Source organism: Urocitellus parryii, chromosome 3 (assembly GCF_045843805.1).
Source record: "Urocitellus parryii isolate mUroPar1 chromosome 3, mUroPar1.hap1, whole genome shotgun sequence".
Taxonomy (NCBI): domain Eukaryota; kingdom Metazoa; phylum Chordata; class Mammalia; order Rodentia; family Sciuridae; genus Urocitellus; species Urocitellus parryii.
The window spans coordinates 42,891,282-42,917,374 of NC_135533.1; the positions used below are offsets into that span (position 1 = coordinate 42,891,282).

Sequence of the window (26,093 nt, forward strand, 5' to 3'; positions counted from 1 at the left end):
GTTATTCCACCAAAGGTAATCCTGCAAAGTTCTGAGAATACTTGACCAAATTGCAAAGAAAACAGAAAACAAGGAACCTGTTTCACATATCCTCAATGGTATTTCATTGGAACTACTATTTATATTCTCTTTGGCTTTCTGAACACAAGCAAAGAACACTTTTTAGAATGGTTCTGGTAACTCTATCCCAAATTCCACAAATATACAACAAATTAATAAGAGTTCTCCATCTTTGAAAACTTAAAATCCTGCTGACCAAATGCTCCTCAGTCATAAATGTTGGTTTTAAAGCTTCTCTGCTGGAAACAAAGGGCCTCAGTGTTAGGCCCAAGAGCATAGGCAACAATTGGCAGAGCCTCACAGTATCAAAGAATAGACAGGAGGATCACAAGTTCAAGGCCAACCTTAGCCACTTAGTGAGGCCCTAAACAACTTCTCAAGACTGTCTCAAAATGAAAAAAACAAAGTAATGGGGATGCAACTCAGTGACAATGTCCCTGGGTTAAATTCCCAGTACCAGAACAAAACAAAACAAAACACTGGCGAAATTTATGTATGTGGAATGTGTTCACAATCTGTGCAGTTATGATAAAGATCTGCCACTGCTCCAAATGTTTCTGGAACTAGAATTTTACAACAACCTAAAGATATTACAGCATATTCTCTGGTAGAAATTCTTCTGAATGGTAGAAAAATCCTTGTTCTGAGATTAGATTTAATTTGTGACAAGTAGCCAACATTATTACAGTCCGTGAGGAACAATATTATTTTGGATGAAAAACATGGAATGTTTAATGTCTATAAAAGACATCACAAAAATATACTAACGTCTATTCTAAAACAAATTCCCTCAAATGCTGGAAATACCACCACCACCATGGCAGTTAAGATCACCTCTGTTCACTGACCACTTATGCTTTTCCAGGCTCAATGTCATGCTCTGTGACATTTCTGATCTTCCTAACAACCACTCTCCCCATGAGTAGTATAAATTTCACATTAAGGAAGAGAAAATGTGCTCAGTGTGGAAAAAAATCACCCCAAATGCAGTTTAAATGGCAGAGCCAACACAGATCTGAGTAACTTAAAATGCTGTTTCCAATTTTCAATTGTACTCCTTGAAATATGGATGTAGCCTGTCAAAGACTTTAATTTCAAGTAGACTATTTATAACGGGATAAATAAGTTCTGGTGTATTGACCTCATTACCTGATAATCAACAAGTATAGTGTGCCTGTTTCTCAAATTTCTACTCTTAAGTTTTAAATGAGATACTTTTCAAACTCTCCTTTAATTTTTAAAGGAAAAGTGGCAACTACTAAGATGACTGGTAGGAGACTTCTCTGAAATGTCAACAAAACTTGACATGGTAAAATTGTTGCAGAACCACACATTTGCCCAACAAAGAACTAATGCAGGCTGGAGCTTAAGGAAGTGGTAGAGCTCTTGCTTAGCATGTGAAAGACCCTGGTTCCATCCCCAGCACTGCAAAAACAAAACCAAAAATAAACAAAACTAATCTGGTCATGCCAATACAAAGCAATGCTTCAGCTAGCAACCTACAACATAAGGGAAATAATCTAGTTCTTCTTTGTTCATCATTCCCAGAGTCAGTGACTTCACAAACCCCAGCTGTAATGGAAACCTTCTCTAATATGCCCACGTGCTGTTATCCATCTGTGCTCTAGTGTTGGAAGATGATAGCTTCAAACAGGGTAAATGGCTTCTGAAATAACCTAAACTTAGAACAGAGATTTTAAAAACATTCACACTCCATTTTTGAGGACAAGAAAAAAAAAAAAACTTAATACCAAACTGATATTAAAACTCAGAATGTACCAATTACAGAACAAATCTAATCAATTTGATAATCCGAATAGTGTTAGTAAGGACTTAAAAGGATTTTTTAATGTCATCCCAGAAGGGACAGAATTGAACACGAACTGTCTGATGATCCATTAATACTGAGATCCTGTGAGATAAATATTTAATAAGAAGGGATATGCTTTCCTCCCATGGAAATGTTTTAGTCTCTCTAAATTAATGGCCTTCTTGTGCTTCAAACCACTATTTTCAGGTTATTTTAAAAGAAGAAAGCACTGTGCATAATGAAACCTCAATTCATAGAGCAAGATGAATCACCATACCCTGGAGCCTTCAAAGAAAATTACAAAAAGGAAAGAAGAAAAAAAAATTAAATTAAAAAAGTTTTAAGGCAATATGAAGGAAATGAAGGCAAGAGAGAAGACAGGCCATGTTCTTAAAAGAGGTTGGAATAGTCAATCCCTTTACCTGATGCTGTTACCAGGAGGCTGTCTGAGGATGAAGCACTAACAGGGTTTATGGAAGAGCAAGAGGCAGTGGTGGTGGGAATGACAAGGGAGCTGTCGGAACATGCAGGTTGGTTCTGTCCGGGGGTTTCAGCAGGCCAGGCACCCACCTGAGACGTGGCCAGGGCTGAGACAGCACAGCCTGCGGGTGCCACAGTTAAATCTATGGATGGTTTTGGTGGCAGCTGAGGGGAGGATGATTTAGGGAGGTTCTCCTCATTTATTACCCTGTTCCCTTGGGGCAAACTGGAGGGAGATGAAGCCACAATTTTGTTATCAACTTTGGCTCCTGCATTCGAGGCCCTGCTGCTATCCATAATAACCTTGAGTTGGGGGTGTGGCGGAGAAGGAGTTTGGGAGAGCCCTGGCTTTTTTGGAGGGATAGGAGGAGGATTTCCTCTGTCAACTCGTGCTACACCAGGAGTCTTTAAACCTGTCCGACCGACAGCAGAGTGGGTGCCACCATCCCCCGTGGGGGACATTCCAGGTCTGGGGGGAGGACCCGCTTGAGGGCTTGTAAATCTTGACAGTGCTTGGGTCACGGTATTCCGAGCTAGTTGCTTGGCCACTAGGTTGTCACGACTTGTAGGAGAGACATCTCTTGATGGAGGACTTTGGGTAGTATTTCCATTTTGATCTGGGTCATTAGCATTACCCTGAAATCTAAATCTAGCTGCTTGGATTCTTGGGTTTAGACCTGGATGCAAAGATGCATTGGCACATGGTGAATGTAAACTGTGCATAGGTGGAGTCTGCGAGGAATTCTGAGGAGCTGTGCCTGGTGTCTGAGCAGTGAGAGGGGCAGCGCTACTGGGAACTGAGGGTGTGCTACTTGTTAGATCAGGTGTTGAGCCAGTGCTCGGTCCATTCTCCTCAATTCTGCTTGTACTTGGAGGTGGAACTGTGGGCAGAGAGGAGCCCATCAAGTCACCATGGGAAGCCTGCCTGTCAATACCTGGTCTGACCAATGTGGCATTGGTACACACATTCCCTTTTGCATTTGCAGAAACTGTGGAGGGCTTTGCAGGTACAGTCAAAGGCAACTTCTTCACGTGGTCAGTGCTTTCTGTCACTAGGTCTGTCTGGCAAGCAACAGACCTTGTCACAGGTCCCTCTGTTCCCACAGATATGGAAACCAAACGCCTATCTTTTGTCTTTCGTGGGAGAGAGAGGCTTGGTTTGCTGTCACTTCCCCTTTTCAGTTGCTCAATCATCTTCTTCATCTTGTCTATCTCCTCTTTGAGGTCAGTGGTGTGTGCTTCTTCTCGGCTCAGCTTGGCACGCAGCTGTTCCCGTTCTGTATCAAACTCAGAGAGTTGTTTTTCCATCTGAGCTTCCATTTCTGTGCTTCTCCGTTTCTCAGTGGAGAGTTCCTCTTCTAATTCGTTCATTTTCTTCTTCTCCTCTTCCAGTTTAGCCATGACTTCTTCCAGCTTCTGTGCCTCCTCTATGACTTTGCCTGAGAGCTGCTTGCACTCCTTCAGCAGCATCAGGACCACGTGCTTGTTCTTACCCCGCTCCTCCTCAAGGCGGGCAGTCAGCTTCTTGTGCTCCTGCTCCAGGGCTTGCAGCTGAAGCTTTTCCATTTCGAGCTGGAAGATATTCATAGGGAAACTCAGATTAATAAATGGGATAGACTTTTAATCACAGAAGAGCATCTTAGGAGACACTAATTGATTTTCTAACTATTGGATGGTTTGTGTTAGTAAAAATGCCACAGTTTCAAAATGTGCTGTTGTAAAAAGACAACACTTTTAAAGCTCCATTAAAATGAGAAAACAGCTATAAATGACTATGAAAAACATTTAGGGCTACAATAGAATTGTTTTAACCTGTTAAAGTCAACTATAGAAAAATAAGAATAACCAGATGCTTTGAATTGCAGAATTCAGAAAGTTTTGTTTTTTAAAAACAGAGCTCTACGAAGGAACTGATGATATTAAAAAAAATTAAACAAGGTTCAATGCTTTAAAATGACTACCCAATCTTTGAGGCTGAACTGATTGTGAAAAAGGCTGAAAACAGAGAACTTCAGTTAAATTTTAAGCTCCTGTATTTATTAATTGTATTACTTAGTTAAGTAATTTAACCTGAGATTCTTATGATAGGTTATTGCAGAAATCTTATAAAATCATATATTGAGTTTTTGAAAACAATAGAGAGCTAAAGAATCATTTGATCAGCACTAAAATCAATGTGAGTAAACCTAAAGTCTTACCCTGTGTCTTACTTACTCCTGCTCTCTATTTAGCTACCTCTGAGGCCTCCCTAGGGATTCTTGAACAAGGTTCTGCCTCAGGGTCTTTGACCTTGTTGTCCTCTAAGAATCCACAAAGAATCCCACCATGCATCTGCCTGAGGCAGTCCCACACTAAGGGTGTGTACTATACACAGGAGCAGTAGGATGTGGGGCAGAACTCCAGCCCTTCCCTACTCATCAGGCTGCCCACACTTGGGGCTCTCTCTGCCTTTTCATTCACAAAAAGGTGCTAAAGGTTCATCAAGCCACAGACCCTTAGGCTTTCTGCTTCCAGCAAAGAAACATCTTAGTTCTAATTGATGAAGTTAGGGAGCTTTTAAACACCTTTCCCTCTCCAGATGAGGTTTTCTAGTACTAACAAAAGCAACTAATAGCACAAAAGCCTGGCTCCTTTCTTTCCCTCAGGCCTTTGCTCAACTTTCAACTTTACAGTGAGGCCTCTTCTCCTCCCTCTTGTGAAAAGAGCAGTCCCTGCCCCCCAATGTACCTATCACCCCTATTCATTACCTATCTGGACTCATAGAATGTGACTTTGGGGGAACAGGGATTGTGACTTCTTTGGTGTGTACCCAAGACCTAGAACAGTGGCTGGCATTCAGCAGTGCTTAAATTGTTGAATAGATGAAAGAACATAGTTCCACAGAAATAACAAATGTCCAAACACTATCAGATGTTCTGGGCACGTGGACAGTCTTACAGCTATGTTCTAACACAGTCTTATGGCTTATGGCGTTCTCACATCTATCAAGAGGTTACAAACCACAAAGGACACATCTCCAGCCAGATGCAGTAATTATATTGGCCCACATGCTTCAGCTGCCCAGCTAAAACACTTTCTACTGGTGGTCCACAAAAGGCTTTATGGTTCATAAACATTAAAGTAGATCTACCTGGTTAAAGAGAGGGAAGAATTTTCTTTTTCCTCTAGACATGCAGGGAGACCCCATTTTATTTTTTATTGTACTCTGCTGCACAGATAGGTTTTTTGTTTGTTTAGCTGTTTTTTTTTTTTAACAAATTGAAGGTGTGTGGCAATTCAGCACTGAACTAGGCTATTGGCACCATTCTTCCAAAAGTTCAGATTACTTAGCATTTATTTGCAGTGAAGTGTTTTTATATTTCATACATTTTTTTTCAGATACAATGCTATCACACACTTCTGATAGTGTAAATGTGATTTCTATAGATATAGAAGTTGTACAACTGACTTTATTTCAATCCTCACTTTATTGTAGGGGTCTGGCAGAATCTGTAACGTGTTCTCTAAAGAGTCAGTATTTACTGAAGTCAGATTATAAACATCGATAATAGAGGAATGGGACACTGCCATGATCCATAGTTTCTGAGCATGTACCTTTGCTATGAAAATCCTCTACTCTATTACCCTTGGTCAGTCGTGGGATCAAAAGGAGAAAATGTCTCACTGAGAAACTAGGGGTGAGAGATATTACTTATATGTGCTGGGGTGCTTCCTGCTTTGAAGCAATTACTGAATGGCATTGACAAATAGATATCATACAGATTATTAGAAATATAGATAATTTCTCAGGAATGATGACACATTCAGTTTATTCTACTGCATAAAATTCTGGGGTGACTTTATAAGTAGATAAGGTAGAACCTGGGAATCAGTTAGTGCAGTCACATAACATATGCATATTTTATTCATATAGGTACATCAAAAATTTGATGATTAAAGGATAATAACAACAATAATTTATGTTAATCTCAACCAAAAAAGTCTTATGGCAATGTAAGAAAAAGCACAAACCAGGACAATTTTATGCTTATTTTTGAAATATAAAAATTTGTCTCTGAAGATGAAAAAAATATATATATGTTGTTGAATCTTAAGAGCTATGATTATTTAACAAAACAACTAACTAGAGGCCAAGTTAGTGATTTCCCTAATGCCATCCAGCTAGTTAATGTTAGAACCAGAGTGATCCCTCACCACTCTACTTGCTTCAAGTGTTTCTCACTATATCACATACTTTGCCAATGGTATTTCTTCACTATGGATCATCATACTTCATTTTTTTTCCTGAAGTCCTGGAAATTGAACCCAGGGACTCATACAAGCTAGGCAAGCTCTCTATTACTGAGCTATATCCCCAGGCCCTGATCTCATTTGTAAATTTTATTTTGAGACAGGGTCTTGCTAAGTTTCTGAGGCTGACCTCGAAACTTGTGATCCTCTGCCTTGACCACCTGAGTTGCTAGAATTATAGGCATGTGCCACTGTGCCTGGTATCTTATATTTTAGAATCAAATTGAAGACAGAGTTCAAATTGGAAAGTAATTCTACTTATCTGTGATATATAGAAAACTATAGAAGCAACCATAATTCTTTTGGCCATCAGTCATTCTACCTGTTTAGTTTCCTCTACCATTTACTCTGGGGGACATTTCAAACCTTTGCCACTTTCCCCCAAACTTTACCCAATGACCACTTAAAGGACTCTCAGTCTACCTTCACAGAGTCCTTTATCAAGGCAATTCAAATTCACTCCCTCTTTGCATCCTGTGTCCTTCCTTAAATAAGCTCACTTTTTTTCTTTTCTTTTTTCTTCTTCTTCTTTTTTAATAGCCAAACTAATCTCTATGCTCTTCTCTTCAATCTTAGGGACAACAGTTTCTATCTGTTCAACCTTAGACTTTCCTTTAACAATAAACTTCATTTTTTTTTGCCACATCTAGGATCTGCTCCAGCAGTAATCACATTGCATTATATAAATATTAAATATCTGCTCTCTATAAGCTCCTTCGGTATAAACCTATACTCCCATGCTTTAAAAATTATTATTATAATAAAGTATTTCTTGACTATTCTGGCAATAAACAGATTTTGTGTTGAAGAGACTAAGAGATGTAAAATCAAGTTTTGATCCCAAACTTCTTAGTTGTGTGACCTTGATAAGTTACCATGCTGAAGATTGGTTCTGTATAGCTCCCTTGTTTACACAATAGAGCATAATAGTAATTACTTTGTAATAGTAAATGAGAGCATGCATGTACCAAAGAAAATTGCAGGAGGTCATTGTTTGGGGCTTAGCTCCTATACTAAAATGGAATCACTCACACTAGAGCTCCACATCACTAACCTGAAACTCTTTATCTAACTTTCCAAGAAAGAGTTTTGGAGAGATAACAGCCAAATTTCTCCAATAGGCCAGTATCAATTGGCATGAAAATCACTCTGCTTTAATTCCTACACAAAAGAAGCAACCTGATATTACCTAACCAGGTATTTTCCTGTTGTTCTGTCCCCTTGTCCCCCTCCTTACAAGGAAAGTAATTCTGAAATAACCAATCTAGTTTTTGATCTTTTGTTTCTTCTTTCTTTGGACTTTCTCTGTTTATAAAACTGCACTCTCCTGTTTAGGAGTATAATTAGACAATTACAACATGTATCAGAGAATGTTCCATTACCCAAAAATGAAAAATATTGTTTACTAGATAATTTGCCTGTAGAAAATAATTATTAGCCCTTGAAACAAACTATAATGATTTGAAGGCTTGTGAAAGTAATGAACATAGTGGAAATGGTAAGAGGAGTAAGTCCTCCTATTAGAACTCAATAGCATTGGGTGAGACTTGCCCTTGTGTAGCTTTTCAATTGGTGGCCATTCTCTATCCTGGTAGTGCTGGAATCGGAGGCTTAAGCACAAAGCACCACCTGTATCTACCTGAGGAATGAGAAAATGCAACAATGGAAGGAGGGCTGCCACAGTAAACTCCACTAGCATCCTTGGTTGACTCTTGAAATACACATTAACAGTGCAGACCACACAGAGAATGACTAGGTGGCTGCTGAATGGCCGAGGGAACTGAGCAAAGATTTTGGCTGTTACAAGCTGCAGAGAGACAGAGTGTAAAATTATGAATCTAATCAGGGTAACTGCTTACTCAAACAAAATACAAATCTTTCAGAAGATAACAGAATCCAGTATCTGTATTATGTCATTCTTTTTTTTTTTTTTTTTTTCTTTTTTTTTTTTATTGGTCGTTCATAACATTACATAGTTCTTAATACATCATATTACACGGTTTGATTCAAGTGGATTATGTCTGAAAAATGATAAAAAGAAACATCAGATATGCAAAGATATTAAGAAAAAGCCCCAGTGATCTAGTCTAGAGAAAAGCAGTCAACAGAAGCCAGGCCCAAAGTGATTTATATCTGAATTAGCAGATAAAAACTTAGAGCAGCCATTTTCAAAGAAAATACAGTCATATCATCAAGTTGAAGATTAAGAATTATTATTAGAAATAAATATGAATGTAAGAAAAATCCAAAAGGGAAAGAGAAGTGTATTTGAAACTAATCATATGACCATGAGACAATAAGATGTTTCCCTCCAGAATTAAAATTCCAAGAAAGAAAGAAAGAAGGAAGAAAATGGTCAAAATGAGTGATGAAGAGGAAATATAAAACCATCAAATGGAAAAATATAGAACTAAAACATAAAATATCTAAAATGAAATAACTCAATAAATAGGTTTAGCACATTTGAGAGAACAGAATAAAAGAAAAATAATTTTAAAATACTGCAAAAGAAAGTATCTAATTTAAAGAACACAGGGGAAAAAATGATCGGAAAAAAAATGAATAGCACCTCAGTGATCTCTAGGGCAATATAAAGTGATCTCAATTCTTAGTAATTACAGTTTCCAAAAAAGAACATAGGATGGGAAAAGAAATATCTTAGAAGAAAAATGGCCCCCAAATCCACACATTTTGTGAAAAGGCAAACTATTAAATCCAGGAAGCTCACCAATCCCAAAGCATGATAAATATCAAGAAAAGGATACATAGGTACAGCACAGTAAAACTGCTACAAATAAAGATAAAAATAATCTTAAAAGCAGTCTGAGAAATAAAAAGAACTTATAAATATAAAAAGGAAAATACTCTAAAACACTTCCAGAAGTAAAGAAAGTAATGGGCAAATCTTAACAATTTTCTCTTATGAATAAAAAGCTTAGGTTGAAATAATTCCTAAGTCTATACAAAGCTGAATAACTTTATAAAAGTCACCTGGCCATTGATTTTATGGATCAGAATACATGAAAACTATAGAAGATGCAGTCTTTTTAAATGCACTTGCTGAGTTCTTAAAACTACCTATAAATTTCAAAAGGTAAACATATTACAGAATATGTTCTCTGGCCACAGCAGAATTAGAAATAAAGCACAATCTATCAAGAAAACTGAAGATTGAAAAGTAAAACAACTTGTTTCTAAATAGTACAAGGTATAAGAGGAAATCACAAAGGAGACTGGAATATATTGCAAGCTACATGAAAATAAACATACAATATACCAAATTTGGAGGATGCAGTGAAAACAGCACCTACAGGCAGCTGGACATGCTTACATGAAAAGAGTTACCTCAAATCCATCAGCCAAGTTTCACTTTAAGAAGCTAGGAAAAGATGAACAAATTAAATCCAAAATAATTAGAAAAAAATTTAAAAAGAAATCAATGAAATAAAAGAGAGATGATATAAAAATAACAGTCAAAAGCTATTGCTCATCAAAGAGTCTATAATGTTTTTAAGCAGCTTAAAAAACACATCAAGAAACAGAAAAAACACAAGTTTACAAATAACAGCAATCAGAGAGGATATCATAGCAGAATGAACAAATATTAAAAGGATAATAACATGTAACTTTGTGCCAGTAAATTCAACAAATCTAAAACACATCAAATTTCTCTGAAACACAACTTTCAGAATTAGTATATAATGACAGAAAATTGAAATTGTCTTTGTTTTTTAAAGAAATGGAAATTACTACTATAAACTTTTCCCCAAAGAAAATTCCTAGCTTATAAGGCTTTACTAGTGAAGTCTACCAAATATTAAAGAGAAATGGAGCCAAACTTGTACATAGTCCTTCAAAAAAAGGGGAAGAAATATTTTCAATTAATTTTATAAACCAAAAGTATTTTTCATACAAAACCCCAAAATTTATATTCTTAATTAACATAAAAAATACCTTCCTGAACACAAACTCAAACCCCTTAGCAAAACAAGCAAATCAAACCCAGAGACATGTAAGAAGGGTAATGAAATGGTAACTCTGTAAGATTTACTTCAGGAATACAAGTTGTGTTAACTTTTAAAAATCAATCTATGTAATTCATCGTATTGAAAGAATTAACAGAAAAAAAAACATGATTATGTCAAAAGATGCAGATATACCATTTTAAAAAATCCAAACCCCATCCATCCATGATAAAAACCTTTCTACAAATAATAGAATGAAATTTCAAGGATATAAATGGTTATCTATAAAAAGCATAACTAACATTATATTTAATGAAGAAATGCCAAATATTTTCTCCCTAAGAAAGAAGAAAATGAGGCCAGCACTCACTACTTCTGACATTGTACTGGAGGCTCTAGTTGTTGTGATGATGGGGGTCACCCAGCCAAAGGTAGGCAGGCAGAATGGCAAGTATTTGGAAGGGAAGAAGTAAAATGTGTTCTATTTACATGTATCATGATTATTCACTTAGCAAATCATGTATAATGTGTGAAATAACTGCTAGAATTAATAATTTAGAAGACAATAGGATACAATGTTAATATACACAAATCAGTAGAATACCTGTGTACTGATGACAAACATCTGGAAGAGTTATTTTTTTAATTTTTAATTTGATGAACAATAGCTTCAAAAAATAAAATACATAGAAATAAAACTAATAAGACTTGTAAGACCACTACATTGGAAAATAAGAAAACAGATTGCTAAGAGAAGTTAAAAACTAAGCAAATGGAGAAATTTATACTATATTTGAGGGGTGAAAGATTGAATTTTTTTATCATGTCAATTCTCACAAAATTAGTGTAAAGTTTAAATAAAATTTCAATTTCTGCATATTTTTGGAGATATCAGCAAATTAATTTTATTTTTTAATGAAAGTACAAAGGACCTAGAATTGTCAAAACAACATTGAAAGAAAAAAAAAAGGTTAGAAGACCCCTGCACTTAAGAATTCACTTTAAAACTACAGTCCTCATTTCCCTGAGTTCTAGAACAGGCAAAACTAACCTATGATGAAAAATTAGTCTTTAGAGATTGCCTGAGTTGGGGGCAGAGAGTAAGTAGGTAAGTCCTTTAGGAAATTTCTTTTTTCTTTCTTCCCTCCCTCACATTCTTTCTCTCTTGGTACTGGGAATTGAATCCAGGAACATTCTATCACAGAGTTACATCCCCAATCCCCAGCTCTTTTCACTTTTTATTCTGAGAAGTTCTTCAGCAACTTATTCTGCCATGTTGCTAAAGCTGGTCTCATACTTGAGATCCTCATGTCTCATGAATCACTGGGATTACAGGTGTACACTACTGTGCCCAGCTTCTCCAGGAAACTTTCTGTGGTGAAGGAAAGATTCTGTGTCTTATTAGGAGGATTGCTTTCAAAACTCATCAATGTGTACTCTTAAGACATATGTAAATTTTTTCCTTAAAAATTAGTAAACAAAACTCAGGAGGATGAGACAGGAAGATCATAAGTTCAAGACCGGCCTCAGCAATGTAATGAGGCTTTCAGTAACTTAGTGAGACCCTTTTAAAAATTATTTAAAAAATAATAAAAAGGGCTGGGGATGTGACTCATTGAATAACCAAAGCAACCCTTAATGAGAAAAGTGAAGCCGGAGGCAGTTCAATACTATGTCTCAAATTATATACTAGATAGCTACAGCAGTAAGAACAGCATGGTATTCACAGCAAAGGCATGAAGACCAATGGAATACAATGGAAGACACAGAGACAAGTCCAGATAAATACTTTTATCTCATACTTGACAAAAGGGCCAAAAACATACACTGAAGAAAAGAGAGCCTTTTAAACAAATGGTGCTGGAAAAACTGGAAATCAATCGGTTATAGAATGAAATTTAACCCCTATGTTTTACTCTGCGCAAAACTCAAAATTGTATCAAAGACCTAGGAATTAGACCAGAAACCCTGAACTGTCTAGAAGAAAATGTAGGCTCAACACTCTAATACGTTGGCTCAGGAACTGACTTCCTTAACAAGTCTCTTAAAGCACATGAAGGAAAATTGATAATCAATAAATGAGATGGCATCAAAATAAAAAGCTTCTTCATAGCAAAGGAAACAATCAAGAGCATAGAGATAAAGCCTGCAGAATGGGAGAAAATCCTTGCCAACTACTCCTCAAACAGGGCATCAGTATCTAGGATATAGAGACAACTCAGAAAAACTTAACCCCAAAATAACAAATAACCCAATCAATAAATGGGCTAAGGAACTGAACAAACACTTCACAGAAGAAGAAATATGAATGGTCAACAAATATATAAAAAAGTTCAATATCTCTAGAAATTAAGAGAAATGCAAATTAAAACTATACTGAGATTTCATTTCACTCCAGTCAGAATGGCAATTATCAAGAATACAAGTAACAATAAATGTTGGTGAGGATGTGGGGAAAGGGTATACTCATACATTGTTGGTGGGATTGTAAATTGGTGCAAACACTCTGGAAAGCAGTATAGAGATTCCCCAAAACCCTAGAAATGGAATCATTATTTGATCCATTTATCCCACACCTCAGTATATATCCAAAGGATTTCAAATTAGCAATTAAAGAAGAATGACTTTATGACTTTTGCCAGTAAATGGAAGGATCTGGAGACTATCAATGCTAAGTGAAATAAGTTAATCCTAAGAAACCAAAGGTTGATTGTTTTCTCTGATATATGGAAGCTAATCCACAAAAATGTAGGAGGTGATGAGATTGTAAAAACTGGAATAGAAATTCAGTGGAGTAGACAAAGGGAGGGGAGATAGGAAAAGACAAGACAATGGAATGAACCTGACATAACTTTCCTATGTATGTACATGAATATACCAGAGTGAATCTCACCATTGTACATCCACACAAAATTAATTTAAAAAAAAAAACAATGGGTAAATGGCAGAAAGACCAGTAGAGCAGAGGGAAGGGGTCAGGAGAAGGGAAGGAGAGGTACTGGGGTCTGAGTTAGAACAAGATATATCCCATGCTATGTAATTATGTCAAAATGGATTCTAGTGTCATGTATAACTAAAAAGAACCAAAAAAATTGTAAAAAAGAAAAAGAATGTAGTGCTACTGGGAGAAATAGCTAACTCCTTGGGTTGCATTAGGGAAAATATGAGTTTGGAGTATTCTGATGCAAGAAATTTAAAAAGTACTTAAAAGAATGATGAGAAAATATCAAAAGGAGACAATGGCTAATCTGGGATTATTTTGATCAACAAAATAGTGATAGCAGATGGTTTTCTAACTCACTGAACAAGAATTCATGACTCTAAACCTAGGTAGATAATAAACAAGTGACTGGTGGAGGAGGACAGTAGAATGTGAATAATAAATGTGGAAGGAATGGTGGGGTTGAAAATCACCAATGATTTCTAAAACTAGTGGGTGAATAAATATATAATACGAGGATATCTGCAGAATCTCAAGGTATTTCCCTTAAGTTACTTATTAATTGCAAAAAGAACAATAACTAAGCAATGGGAAAAGCTGGCAGATAACACCTTAACCAGGTGATCAATGTTATCACCAGATGATTTAGTTTATGAAACACCAAAATCATATGCTTTTGAACTCTCATGATACAAGATAAAGAATTCAACATCACTTCCATGGTATTCCCACCCAAAATGCACTAACTTGATCTAATCACTAGGAAGCACTGGACAAACTCTTATTGAGGTTTTACAAAATATACAGCCTGTGCTCTCCAGTCATATAAAAATAAAAAGTAAAAAAAAAATGGGTGAGAAACTGTTGCAGCTTAAAGGAGATTAAAGAGAAATGACATCTAAATGTAATGCATGACTTTGAATTAGAAAAATGAAATGAAGGTCATTACTAAAACAACTAATGAAAAATTAATGTGGCTATATTACATAAAACACTGGTATCAGCGATAATTATCCTGATTTTGTAAAGTGAATGGTGATTAGATAAGAGATTATCCCTGCATTTGGGATAAACACTACATCTCTAATTTACTCTGCCCAACATTTCAGAAAAAAAGCATGTTTGTGTTTGTGTAGAGGAAGGAAAGGGAAAATAATAAAGTAAATGGGGCAAAATATAAATAACAGATTCTAGATAAAAATATGACATTATACTATTGCAACTTGTTCTATAAACTCCAAATTATATCAGAAAAAAATTGAAATAAACAAGGTGCATATTGGAAGAAAGACATCACATAAGAAACAGAAATGGTGACCCTTTAAATATAAGGAAGAATCTCTCTTAAGTCTCAAAGATAAAAACTAAGGAGGATCAAGAAGAATGACTTTGTTATACATTAAGAAAGTTCTGACTCATCAAAAAATGACAAGTCTAAAACCTACTGAGACACTACTATGAGAAGGGGAGAAAATCAGTTGATGCAGGGGATTTACAAGTCTGAAGCATTCCCATGGAAAAGCAGGCACAGATTGCTATATCGGGGAAAAGATAGCCAATAAAAATTTCCAAACAATAGGTACCAAATGGCACTGAAAACAGAAAGACATTTCATTAAAAATGTAGTAAGTGGTGCTGGGAATGTGGTAAAGTGCTTGCCTAGCATGTAGGAAGTCCTTGGTCCGATTCCCAGCACCACACCAAAAAAAAAAAAAAAAGGTAAATATTGATGCCATGTTTTTAAAAAATTTAATATGGTGAATTAATATTGAAATTATTCTTCTTTGTCATTGCTCAAAAGCCTGGTCCTAATTTTATTAAACTGTATGAGCTCAGAGAGTTTCTCAATCTCTCTCTCTCTCTCTCTCTATATATATATATATATATAGATAGATAGATAGATAGATAGATAGATAGATAGATTCTGCTAATAATTAAACTGAAAGATATTAATTCATTGGTTTATATTTCCTCATGTTTATTCTCCATAATACGTGGGGAAATGGCTCATTTTCAGCAAAATCCTTTCTGTAGCCTCCAGTTTTGATGTTTTGATCTTTACTGATATATTTTGACCCTCTCTCACTTAGCCTTAATATTATAGGATCTTTGTGAGACAAGAACTAGATCAATCTTCCACATGTAAAGGTATTATAGCTGGTTTTTTTATTTATATCACATGAGCAAGTTTTTGTTTTTCTCCTCTAAACTTTTGCATTTTATTGGGGTCACAGCACTATTGGGAGAGGTATGTTAAAATCTGTATCCTTCCATCAAAAATGCTCTGAAGAAATAGCAAAATTAAAAAAAAACTATTAAGAATTTTAATTTTTTCTAGCATTTAGTACACTAAATACGAAGTGCCCAAGTCTGGGAAGCAGATCTCCAAGTGGCTGCCCAACTTTGAGAGCTATGTAGCACAGGGGTTATGTATGTGAACTTGGGAGGCTGCTGGCTATGTTCAAATCATTAGGGAGTTGTTTAAATCATCTATGGCCTCATTTTGCTTATGTCTAAAATGAGGTCATAATAACAGCTACTACATAATATCCTAAGGATCTTATGGGTTAATTTGATGGAGAACAGCATATGCTAGACAGATGTCCTGTTGGCACATTATATATATAAGTGTGTCCCGTAAACTCACTAGATTTGACATAATCTCAAAATGTCCCCACCAAGAGTCCTTAATTCTGTCCTATATTAACTTTTCTGATCATTAATAAATTAGCCTCATTTTAATGTCTTTACTAACAAATTTATAAAAATTGTTCAGTTCACCACATTTACTAGTGGTAAATGTGCACTTGTTTAAATTGGAATGATCTGAATATTGGTTATGCTCATACCCTTTATTGCAAGCAGTGTTTTAAGTAATGTTTGAAGAAAAAAATCCATTCAATTGCCTATTATGTACTACAAACCACATTATACACTCCTAAGAATGTAAAACTCCATGATCTCCATTTATTTGATTCTCTGACTCTCTGAAAATTTTAAAGAGATAATCTAAATTAAAAAGGAGCCAAAGTAACCAAAAAGCTCTAATTATAATAAAAGGACCACAGTATATGCAAGCCACTGAAATCCAGTTTTCTTTGTTATAATATTGCTGTCCAGTTTATATCATCTACTCAGTAGCTTTCAAGTAGGGGCTAAAGGAAATTTTGCAGAGTAGTATCACCAAACATTCTTGCAAAGAGCAGTGGGCTGCGTGGAGGAGCTGAGAGGAGCTAACACAGTTTGTTGAGTGGTGAGAAAGTAGGCGGTGGCTCCCAGAATAGCACAAGACTGGGAGCCATGAATGAAGGGGAACATACTTTCACAGAATGAAAGGGAAAACTACGTAGGTGAGAGCAGGGCAGCAATATAAAGGCAGTTAGCTCTAATTCAAAGTGGAAAACAGAAAGTAAAGTAATTATGGTCATTTATAAAATGAAAAAGCACAGCGCATGTTTGTTGCAACAAAAAATTCTCCTATAACTACATTCCTTATTGCTTCCTAGGATCTCTCATTACTCATGGCATCCTTGTCTTCCTGGTCACCCCTACTTACCTTTTCAATCTGGTAAACAAATAAATCACAATAAAATGTATTAAAATATATTTTCCATTCCTCTTCCTATCAAGGTCTCTAACACCAGTCAGCAATCTGGGCTCCTCAATTCTCATATTCCCCTTCCTCCTAACCTAGTGCATCAAGAGAAGAAAGATAAGCCCTGGGAGCAGGGGGTTTGCCTGCTCTTTACATGGATCAGGCAAAATGCTCTGTCCTCAAAATCCAGCTCATAGCCACAGACCTGAGTCTGCAGCTCTCCTTTAGTAATTGTTCTGCAATGCTCCTGAGAAATCAGAATGCATTTTGAAGTTTAACAATGAATTATACAAAAGTGAGCTGTAGTAATCATTCAGGTACACAAGAAAATACAGAAATGAGCTAAAATAAGCATTCACATACAAAAATGTGCTAAATATTTTTTCCTAAAAATGTCATTATAGATGATTCTCTACCATGTTATTATGGGATTAAATTCTAGAAAGTAATTTAAAACTAAAATATATTCATGTGTGTGATAAAGGGAACCATTACATAGTGAAAGAGAAAGCACTGGATACAGATGGCAGAATGAAGTGGTTATTTATAACAAGAAGAAAAAGTCACATGAAATAAAATGAACAAAACGATTTGTTCTTTTATGGCCCACTTGTCATTTCTCCCATTGTATAACTCTGGAATATGTTCCTGATAGAATTCTCCACATAATAATTATTCCCTACAGAATATAAATATGTTCAATGGTTACTTTTCTGGCCTTCCATGCAGCTAGGGAGCCTGTGGCCTAAGGTTGGCAAGTCATATATTGCCTTGGGCTTCTAAAAGAAAATAAATGACGCAAAGTCACAGGACTGTAGAGGCACACTCCGGATTCTACGCAGTGATGATGAGAGGCTGTCTGGCATCATCAGGGAAGAGGGACAAGCTGCAGCCTCCAGCTCTCATCAGCAGAAGCACCAACTGCTGGAAAATAGCTTTGGAAGAAACATCTGCCTGTGATACTGGATGGTAAGAGCTGACCCCCTAGTGGTCCAACCATGATGAACCATGCTATAAAACAGCTGATATTTCTGTAAGCCAGTCAACAAATATCAATGGGCTTTGGCTTCACTTGCTTAAAACTAAGAATCCTATCAGAGGCAACTACTGTCATGCAACTGGCCTAATTATACAGAGCTGTGACCTGGAAAAAGCTATATCTAACACACAGTACTATCATTAGCTGTTTCACTGGTGAAAAGATTGCTCTTCCTCTGAATTCCCTAATTATTATTGTGACTTCTTATTTTTAAAGGCTTTGCTCGAATTTCCTATTTCAGGACTAGGAACAATGCTTTCTAAGTATGAATAAAATGCGGAAATATATGGATGTCCTCCCTATTCTTCAAATACATTAGAATAGAAGCCCTATTAGAGGGTGATGCACAAGATGAAAAATAGAAACCCAGAAACCCACATATCATTCCACCCTGGGTTCCTGGCTCAAAACATGGAGTAGATTACCAGAGGCAAAGCTCCCCATGACGATTACTCATTAGCTTATTCAAAGTGGTTTAACAGGCTCAGCCCATTTGCCAAATTGACTCTTGCCCAAATTTCTCTGGCACACAAATTACCAAACAGTTAACCCTCCTATTAGTAGTCTCAGCAGGAACTTATGCATGAATGAGCACAGGGCTTCTTCTCTAGCCTTGAGAGGCCAACCAGAGCAGCACTGAGGCCAAATGTCTTAGTATTACCAAAAAGATATGCCGTGTTAGATAATAAATACTTGAATTACAGATAATGGGCTTTGCTTTCCCAGCCTTTCGCTCTGGCTATGATTTAAAGAACTGAACTCATTTAAAATAATTGTTTTTTTTTTTTTCCTTATTGCTTTTAGGTTTCTAAAGCTGCAATTTACTCTATATACCAGGGTACTGAAGACATTTGGCTAATATATATATATAGTCAGGATTAAAGGTGACAGATAATTTTGTTGTTTAAAAAAAGAAAGATAACTTTGGGGTTTCTGTTTTTATCAGGTGATGAGATATTTTCTTGAAAGATACAGGGTAAGAGGATAAACTGCAACTCTTCTGAAACACTGTAATCTACTGGAATAGAGTATTATTTAAGGATAAAAAAACAGCATTCCCTGTCAAAAACAACCCTTCACTGAGACTATACAGCCAATGAATCTGGCCATAAAGGACTCCTGTATCCCTGATATACATGGGAGGCAGATGCACTGGCTCATCTTATATTAGCCTCTCAGGGTTCACAGGACAGGAACAATTTCCTTTCACTCCCAGCCAGGTTGGAAATGACCCAGTCATTCAGAAACAAACAGGATGTAAGTTGATTTAGAAAAAAATTATCCAGATAATAAAATCTTTGACTCAACTAGAAATGGGTTCTTTATTTTCTCCTAAAAGAGAGAGGATAAATAAAAGCAGGACTGAAGTAAAATTGAGGCAAGTATGCATTATTTATATATTAAATGAAAAGAAAATACCCTCCTGATTTTTGATAATACAGCACAAATTGCAGTAGAAATAATTTATTATTACATAGCTCATTTGACATGTTAAGAACATAATTAAAATGTAACCCATCCAAGAAATATAAATGAATTTCAGTGACATCAGCTGAAATAAACTGGCTTCTGCTTGTGCGGTTTGTGGGGAGTTTTTATACCCTCCAGAGACCTTGGTGGTTGTCTGCAGGGCTTGGTGGAGGGTTTGCTAAGTGTGGTTGACTGCAAGGCTTGGTGGAGGGTTTGCAAAGTCCAGAGTACAACTGTGACTTTGCCTCACATCATAAAGGTAATTCTATTCTTCATTATCTTAGTCAGTGCTTTCGTTTTCTACCATGTAACATACTGAGGATAATGTTTGCTTTATTCAACACCTACACCAGAATGTTGGCATTCATATGTTAACTAAAGACCTAATTACAAGGAAAAGACACATACGTGTTCAATGATATTATCATAAATATTGACAGCATACTGCATTCAGGTTGTGTGTACATCAGGTGTTAAGTATGAGATATGAAGAATTCTCTGAAAAGGATAAACATTTTAATTTGTACTTTAATAATGATTGGGGAAAACATTAATTTTAATTTAATCATACCAGGCAGCATTACCTTCTCTGACCTCCTCTCTTATTTAATAAAATCAACAGTATTGGCAGCACGTTAGAAGGATAAAATTGAAACTTCAATTCCCTTATGATAAATCGCAATATGTTGTTTTTTTTTTTTTTTTAAATCAGGCTTAGTATTCTTTGAAGCATGTATTCCAGTGCAAGGAATGTGAAAGGGGAAGGAGGTGGGTTCAAATGGACATGTATGAGCAAGAGGTCTGCAGCTGCCAGTCATTGCATCCCAGAGGTGAATTTGACACTCACCAGTACTTTACAACACATTGTGACACTGGATAAGCCATGCAAACTTTCATTCTGTTCTATTTGACATTTCATTTCCCAAAGAAATAACAAAAACTAAAATAATAAAATTATTTCTGATTGCAAACAAATATTTTAGACAGGTGCTGGATAAAATAACTTGGGGATGCTCCCATATGATCAGAGAGTACTGGTTGCACTGCTGGATTGAGCCACCATGCAGCTAAGCAAGTCTTACTGCTCTAGGAAAATAAAGGCTCTCCAGCCCCATCACAAAAACAAAAACAAAAAAAATTCAAAAATACATCTTTTAAAGAAAGTTTCAAAGTAACCATCATGGGAAACATAATTTCTTTGTCAAACTTCCCTTATGATTTACTGTTACTTTCCATGGCATTTTTTAAAGGATTTTAAAAATAGCTTTATTTTTTAAAATATTTATTTAGTTGTCAACAGGCTTTATTTATTTATATGCTGTGCTGAGAATTGAACCCAGTGCCTCACACATGCTAGGCAAGCATTCTATCACTGAGACACAACTCCAGCCTTCTGCTGCATTTTAAAAGGAACACCAGAACCTGTAGCATTTTGCCAATCAAAGTACTTATCCCAATTCCTCCTGAAAACACAATATTTAGCAACAAGCATCTACCTCAATGATAGTTTCTTCATTTACCCTGCATCATGGGGAAATGACCATTAAACATCAGTAATGAAAGCCTCATTACCTTCTTTTGTCTGCTCTCCGCAGCAGCCAGCTGTGTGGACATTCTTTCTTGCATTTTTCTGCAGTGGGCCATGACTGCTTCAAGGATGGAGAGGGGATTGGTACAAACTGGTTTCTTCTCTTTGTCACCAGCACCTGCTTCATAGTCTCTCTGGAGTGCCAAGAACGGGTCGTTTAGATTAAATCTCCCATACCTTTCCTGGATAAACACCTCCTTTCTGCGAGCCTAGGATGAAAATAGAAGAATGTATTGAAGAAAGAAATACAAATATACAGAAAGATATTTAGAAGAAGGTTTTGTGATTATCTTTCCAAATGGTGTTCGCAACTGCTCTGAGTAATGGCTCATGAGGTCAGGGGGTGAGCAAAAGGCCAATGTGACCCCAATTTTGACCAGCCTGGCATGCCATTCAGGTCATTTAAAAATTTTCTTTCTGCTATAGCTGCAATACTTTAATGCTCCCCCCTCCCACCCAAAGCCCATATGTTGAGGGCTATTCCCAGCCTGTGGTGTTACCAGGAGTAGTAGAACCTTTAGGAAGTGGGTATAGTGTAAGGAAGTTAGGTCAAGGGATCATGCCCTGTAGGACCCTGGACCCTCCTTTTTCTCTCACTTTGCTTCCCATACACCATATGGTCCTGGACTAAAAACTCAGAAACTATGAACCAAATAAACCTTTCCACCTTTTAAGTTGATTACCTCAGATATTCTGTCCCAGTGATGGAAAGCTAAACACTTTCCCTTAAGAACAGTCTTCGAGCTAGGCACAGTGGCACACGCCTCTAATCCCAGTGGTTTGGAGGCTGAGACAGGAGGATCACAAGTTCCAGGCCAGCCTCAGCAACTTAATGAGGCCCCAAACAACTTAATGAGACCCTATCTCAAAATAAAAAATATAAAGTGCTGCTGGTTTACAATCCAAGTATCCCCCTGAAAATAATAGTCTTTTATATTACAAATGACCCAAATATAGTTTTTCACATGATGCCCCTTCAGGGATCCAAATTCTACTTATAGTCTTTTCCAATTTAAAATAAAATTAGTGGTCATTACACACTATGTAAATGTATCAAATCACTATATTGTGGCCAGGCCCAGTGGTGCATGCCTGTAAACCCAGCAACTCAGAGGCTGGGGCAGGAGGATGGCGAGTTCAAAGCCAGTCTCAGTAAAAGCAAGGTGCTAAGCAACTCAGTGAAACCCTGTCTCTAAATAAAATACAAAACAGGGCTGGGGTGTGGCTCAATGGTCAAGTGCCCCTGAATTCAGTAAGTGCCCCCCCAAAATAGTAACATTGTACCCCTCAAATCTGTAAAATTAACATTTAAAAAAATAAGAAAAAAGTAAAATAAAAAACATTGACAAAATAACTTTTAGCAAAACTTCAAAAATAAACAAAATTATCTCTATGATATAATTTATAGTTCAAATAATAATCAGGTAAGTCACAACAAATAAATCCCCTATAAGGAATTTTCTAGCCTGAATGACATTCTGAAAATATCTGCTAGAAAAATATCTAAATTTTTTTATGTAAAAAAATCAAATCACAGGATTCATATTTTGTAAAGTTTGACCAACTATAAAAAACTTCAGCAGACTTTTAAAAAATGCAATTATCTCCTTGTGGTTGAATATCATTAAAATATAGTTCACAGAATCCCAGGAAAGAACATAACCCCATTTTACTCTAAACGTCAGTTCATGGGTAATAAAGTTAATTTCACACCAATGAATCACACTAAATGCAATTTTCTATAATTAGTCTACAATAATCTGCATAAAATGGAACACTAGCAGAAGAAATATATTGAAAGCCATCAACATTTTTCCTAATTGAGGTCATTTTGGAATAGTTACTAGGAAAAAAAAAGATATTCTATGCTACTGCCATTGAAAAACTAAGTTAAAATAAATCAAGCTTAATTCTGTCAAATGTTAAACATGTTATCTAAAAACATATTATATATGGTTCCTCACCTTAAAGGTGACTTCATTAAACAATTATTACATTTTTAGAACACTGTCAACAAGCCACCAACTAGATGAACCCAAGTGCTAGGACAAATGGGAAAAAAAAATTCTAACATTTCTTTTCCTACTACCAAACAATATTAAGAAATAAAATGCACAAAAAGTGCAGTTTCACTGTTAAATTTAAGCTACCTTTCAGAAAATTATCTTAAATTTAAAAGATAACAACATTTATGAGTTAAAAGCATTTGGTGCTTCTAAGTTCTTCAAATTCAATTATGTAATCAATACCTATATTGAATAAGTATCACTTGAGAGATGCAATTTCAAAAGCAATTCCATTTTGTACTTCACTTTCCCTTAACATGCATTCAATGTAATTCTCCCCACACCTGGAGAAAAACTTGGACAGCCCCATGGTATTTCTAAGCAATTCCATTTAATGAAAGTGCTATAGTAGTCACTTTAAGTCACAGAACAGTCCCATTCTAGTTATTTGAAAATCTGTGGCTGTCTCTCTTCCTCAGCTAGCATCTACTGCAGGCCAACACCCCCCACCTGGCAAGGGAGTACATATGACAACCTCTCTCCTTTAGCAAAGCCTCTTCTCCTCTTTCTAAGCTGGCTTCATCTTCTCTGTTGACAGGTGCTGTAGGTGGATAAAGAAAGAGGTGAGGGAAGTAGGAAAGTTCTACATGCCTTTTATTAGTTGGTCTGCTATCTTTGTCAATTGAGTGTGGTAAATATTTAAGGTCTACTCTTTTCCCATGGTGTCCTTGTTGATTTCCTTCAAGGACTTCTCCCTCACCACTGCTGGGGCTCTTTCATCCTGTTTTCTCTATGTAGGTCACAGATTTAGTACTGGCTACCTAATCTTCTGGACCCAGAGCAAAATGCAAACCTGGAGGCCCCACACTCCCCAAAACATAAAATTTCAAGGTGACAATAGCCCAGTGTTTAATCACATGGCCTTTGCAATGCCACAGGCTACAAGTTCCTGAAGCCAGCCCTGCAAATGCTCTTCATGAAGCATCTGAGATAAAACTTTTGTTGGCTGAAGTCCTGTGTTCTCTCCTGACTGCCCTGTGTAACAGGACCTGAATCATTCTCATTCCCACTCTTTGATGCTCCTGGCCCAAACTGGTCTGTAAGAAACACTCAGAGCTCTATCCAATAGAAAAGCTGGTCTCCTCAAGATGACTATGGCATCTACCCCTCCTCACTTCCACAGAATGGCTGCTTGTTCAGCTCCCCTTTCACTTATCCCCAGGAGACTGCAGGAGAAACATACCAAGTCTTTAGTTTCCTTGAAGCCCTTTTTTTCTTGAGATGATGGGAGACCTAACTGGATGAGGCAAGACTCATGGCACAGTTCTCTACAGGGAAATGTTCTTTGATAACAACCTTCCTTTTGGGTCTCAACAGCTAGATTCTTTTATGTGCCCTTTCAGTGGAGGTAGAAGGTTTAAAAGCCAAAAGTAGATTTTAAGTATTATTTCTGAGATTTTGAAACTTGGTTTTCGCTTCAGTGTTTTTATATTTATCAGGATGGGCTCCTTAATGAAATTACACTTGAATGACCCATTTTTATTACTTTGTGTCTACTCACTCATCCAACATATTAAAGCACTAACTCAAGCCATTCCATAAAATGTAGGTTATTCTTAGAGCAAACTTTTCTTTTTTTGTTTTTTGAACTGGGTATTGAACACAGGGTTGCTTAACCACTGAGCCCCATCCCCAGTCCTTTATAAAATATACTTTATTTAGAGATCAGGTCTCACTAAATTGCTTAGGGCCTCACCAAGTTGCCGAGTCTGGCTTTGAACTCATGATCCTCTTGCCTCAGCCTCCTGAGCTGCTGGGATTATAGGCATGTGGCACCATGCCTGGCCAGAGTGAACTATTGATGGACAAGTTAACATTAACCTTGGCAAAATCTAAAAGGTAAATACTTTAATCATGAACTTACTTCCAGTTTTTTCCAAATAGATTTCATGGTCTGGGAATATGTAATATCATTTTTTTTTCACTAATATGAAGTAGTTTTGTGTGCTTTTCTCGTGTTTCATTTTGTTTTAGAATTATAAGCTTTAACTATTAATAATAGCCAAGACATAGAATCAGATGAGGTGTCACTGACAATGAATGAATTAAGAAAATGTGGTGTGTATCTGTATCTCTCTCTCTCTCTCACACACACACACACACAAACACACACACACAAACACACAACAGAATATTGGAATTCTGCCATTTGTGGCAACATGAATAAAACTAGAAGAACTTATGTTAAGTGAAGAAAGCCAGACACAAAAAGACAAAGCATGTTCCTACTCATGTGTGGAAGCTAAACATGCTGATCTAATAGAAACAGAATAGTGATCACTAGAAACTAAGAAAGGTGAGGAAGAAGGTGTAGAGAGGGAGGTTGGATAACAAATACCAAAATACATTAAATCAGAGGAATGAGCTCTAGTGTTTTAAGACTGACCATAGTCCAGGATTTATTGTATGTCTCAAAATAATCAGGAGAGAGGAGTTCAAAGGTTTCTAACCCCAAGAAATGATGAGTTTTAGAGGAGTTGATTCAATCGTTGCATTGTATATCTGTATCAAATTATCATGCTGTCCCCCATAAATATATACAATGACTATGAGTCAAAAAAGTTTTTTTTTAATTACTAGCTTTAACTGACAGTCACAGTGTGGCATTTATTACATGTGGGAAATTTTTTTTTCCTGCTGAAAATGTTGTATAATTATATGTATACAGGATCATAAACACAGAAATACCAATTAGTTTGCTTCTCAAATATAGACTGACAGTTAACCTTTACAGTGAAGTACAAGATATGTATGTGAGATTCCCTTAAGGGAAGAAATGGTGGCTCTGT

The 26,093-nt window shown here is 36.4% G+C and overlaps 1 protein-coding gene across 1 annotated transcript in view; it reads right to left on the minus strand.

The window, feature by feature from the left end:
• The window catches only part of Cttnbp2 (cortactin binding protein 2), a 140,655-nt gene that overhangs the window by 69,199 nt on the left and 45,363 nt on the right, over positions 1-26,093 (minus strand). The window contains exons 3-4 of the mRNA XM_026410553.2: positions 21,223-21,447; positions 2,293-3,922 (exon numbers count right to left, since the gene is read on the minus strand). Of these exons, the coding sequence (XP_026266338.2) occupies positions 2,293-3,922; positions 21,223-21,447 (1,855 nt within the window). The remainder of the gene's footprint in view (positions 1-2,292; positions 3,923-21,222; positions 21,448-26,093) is intronic.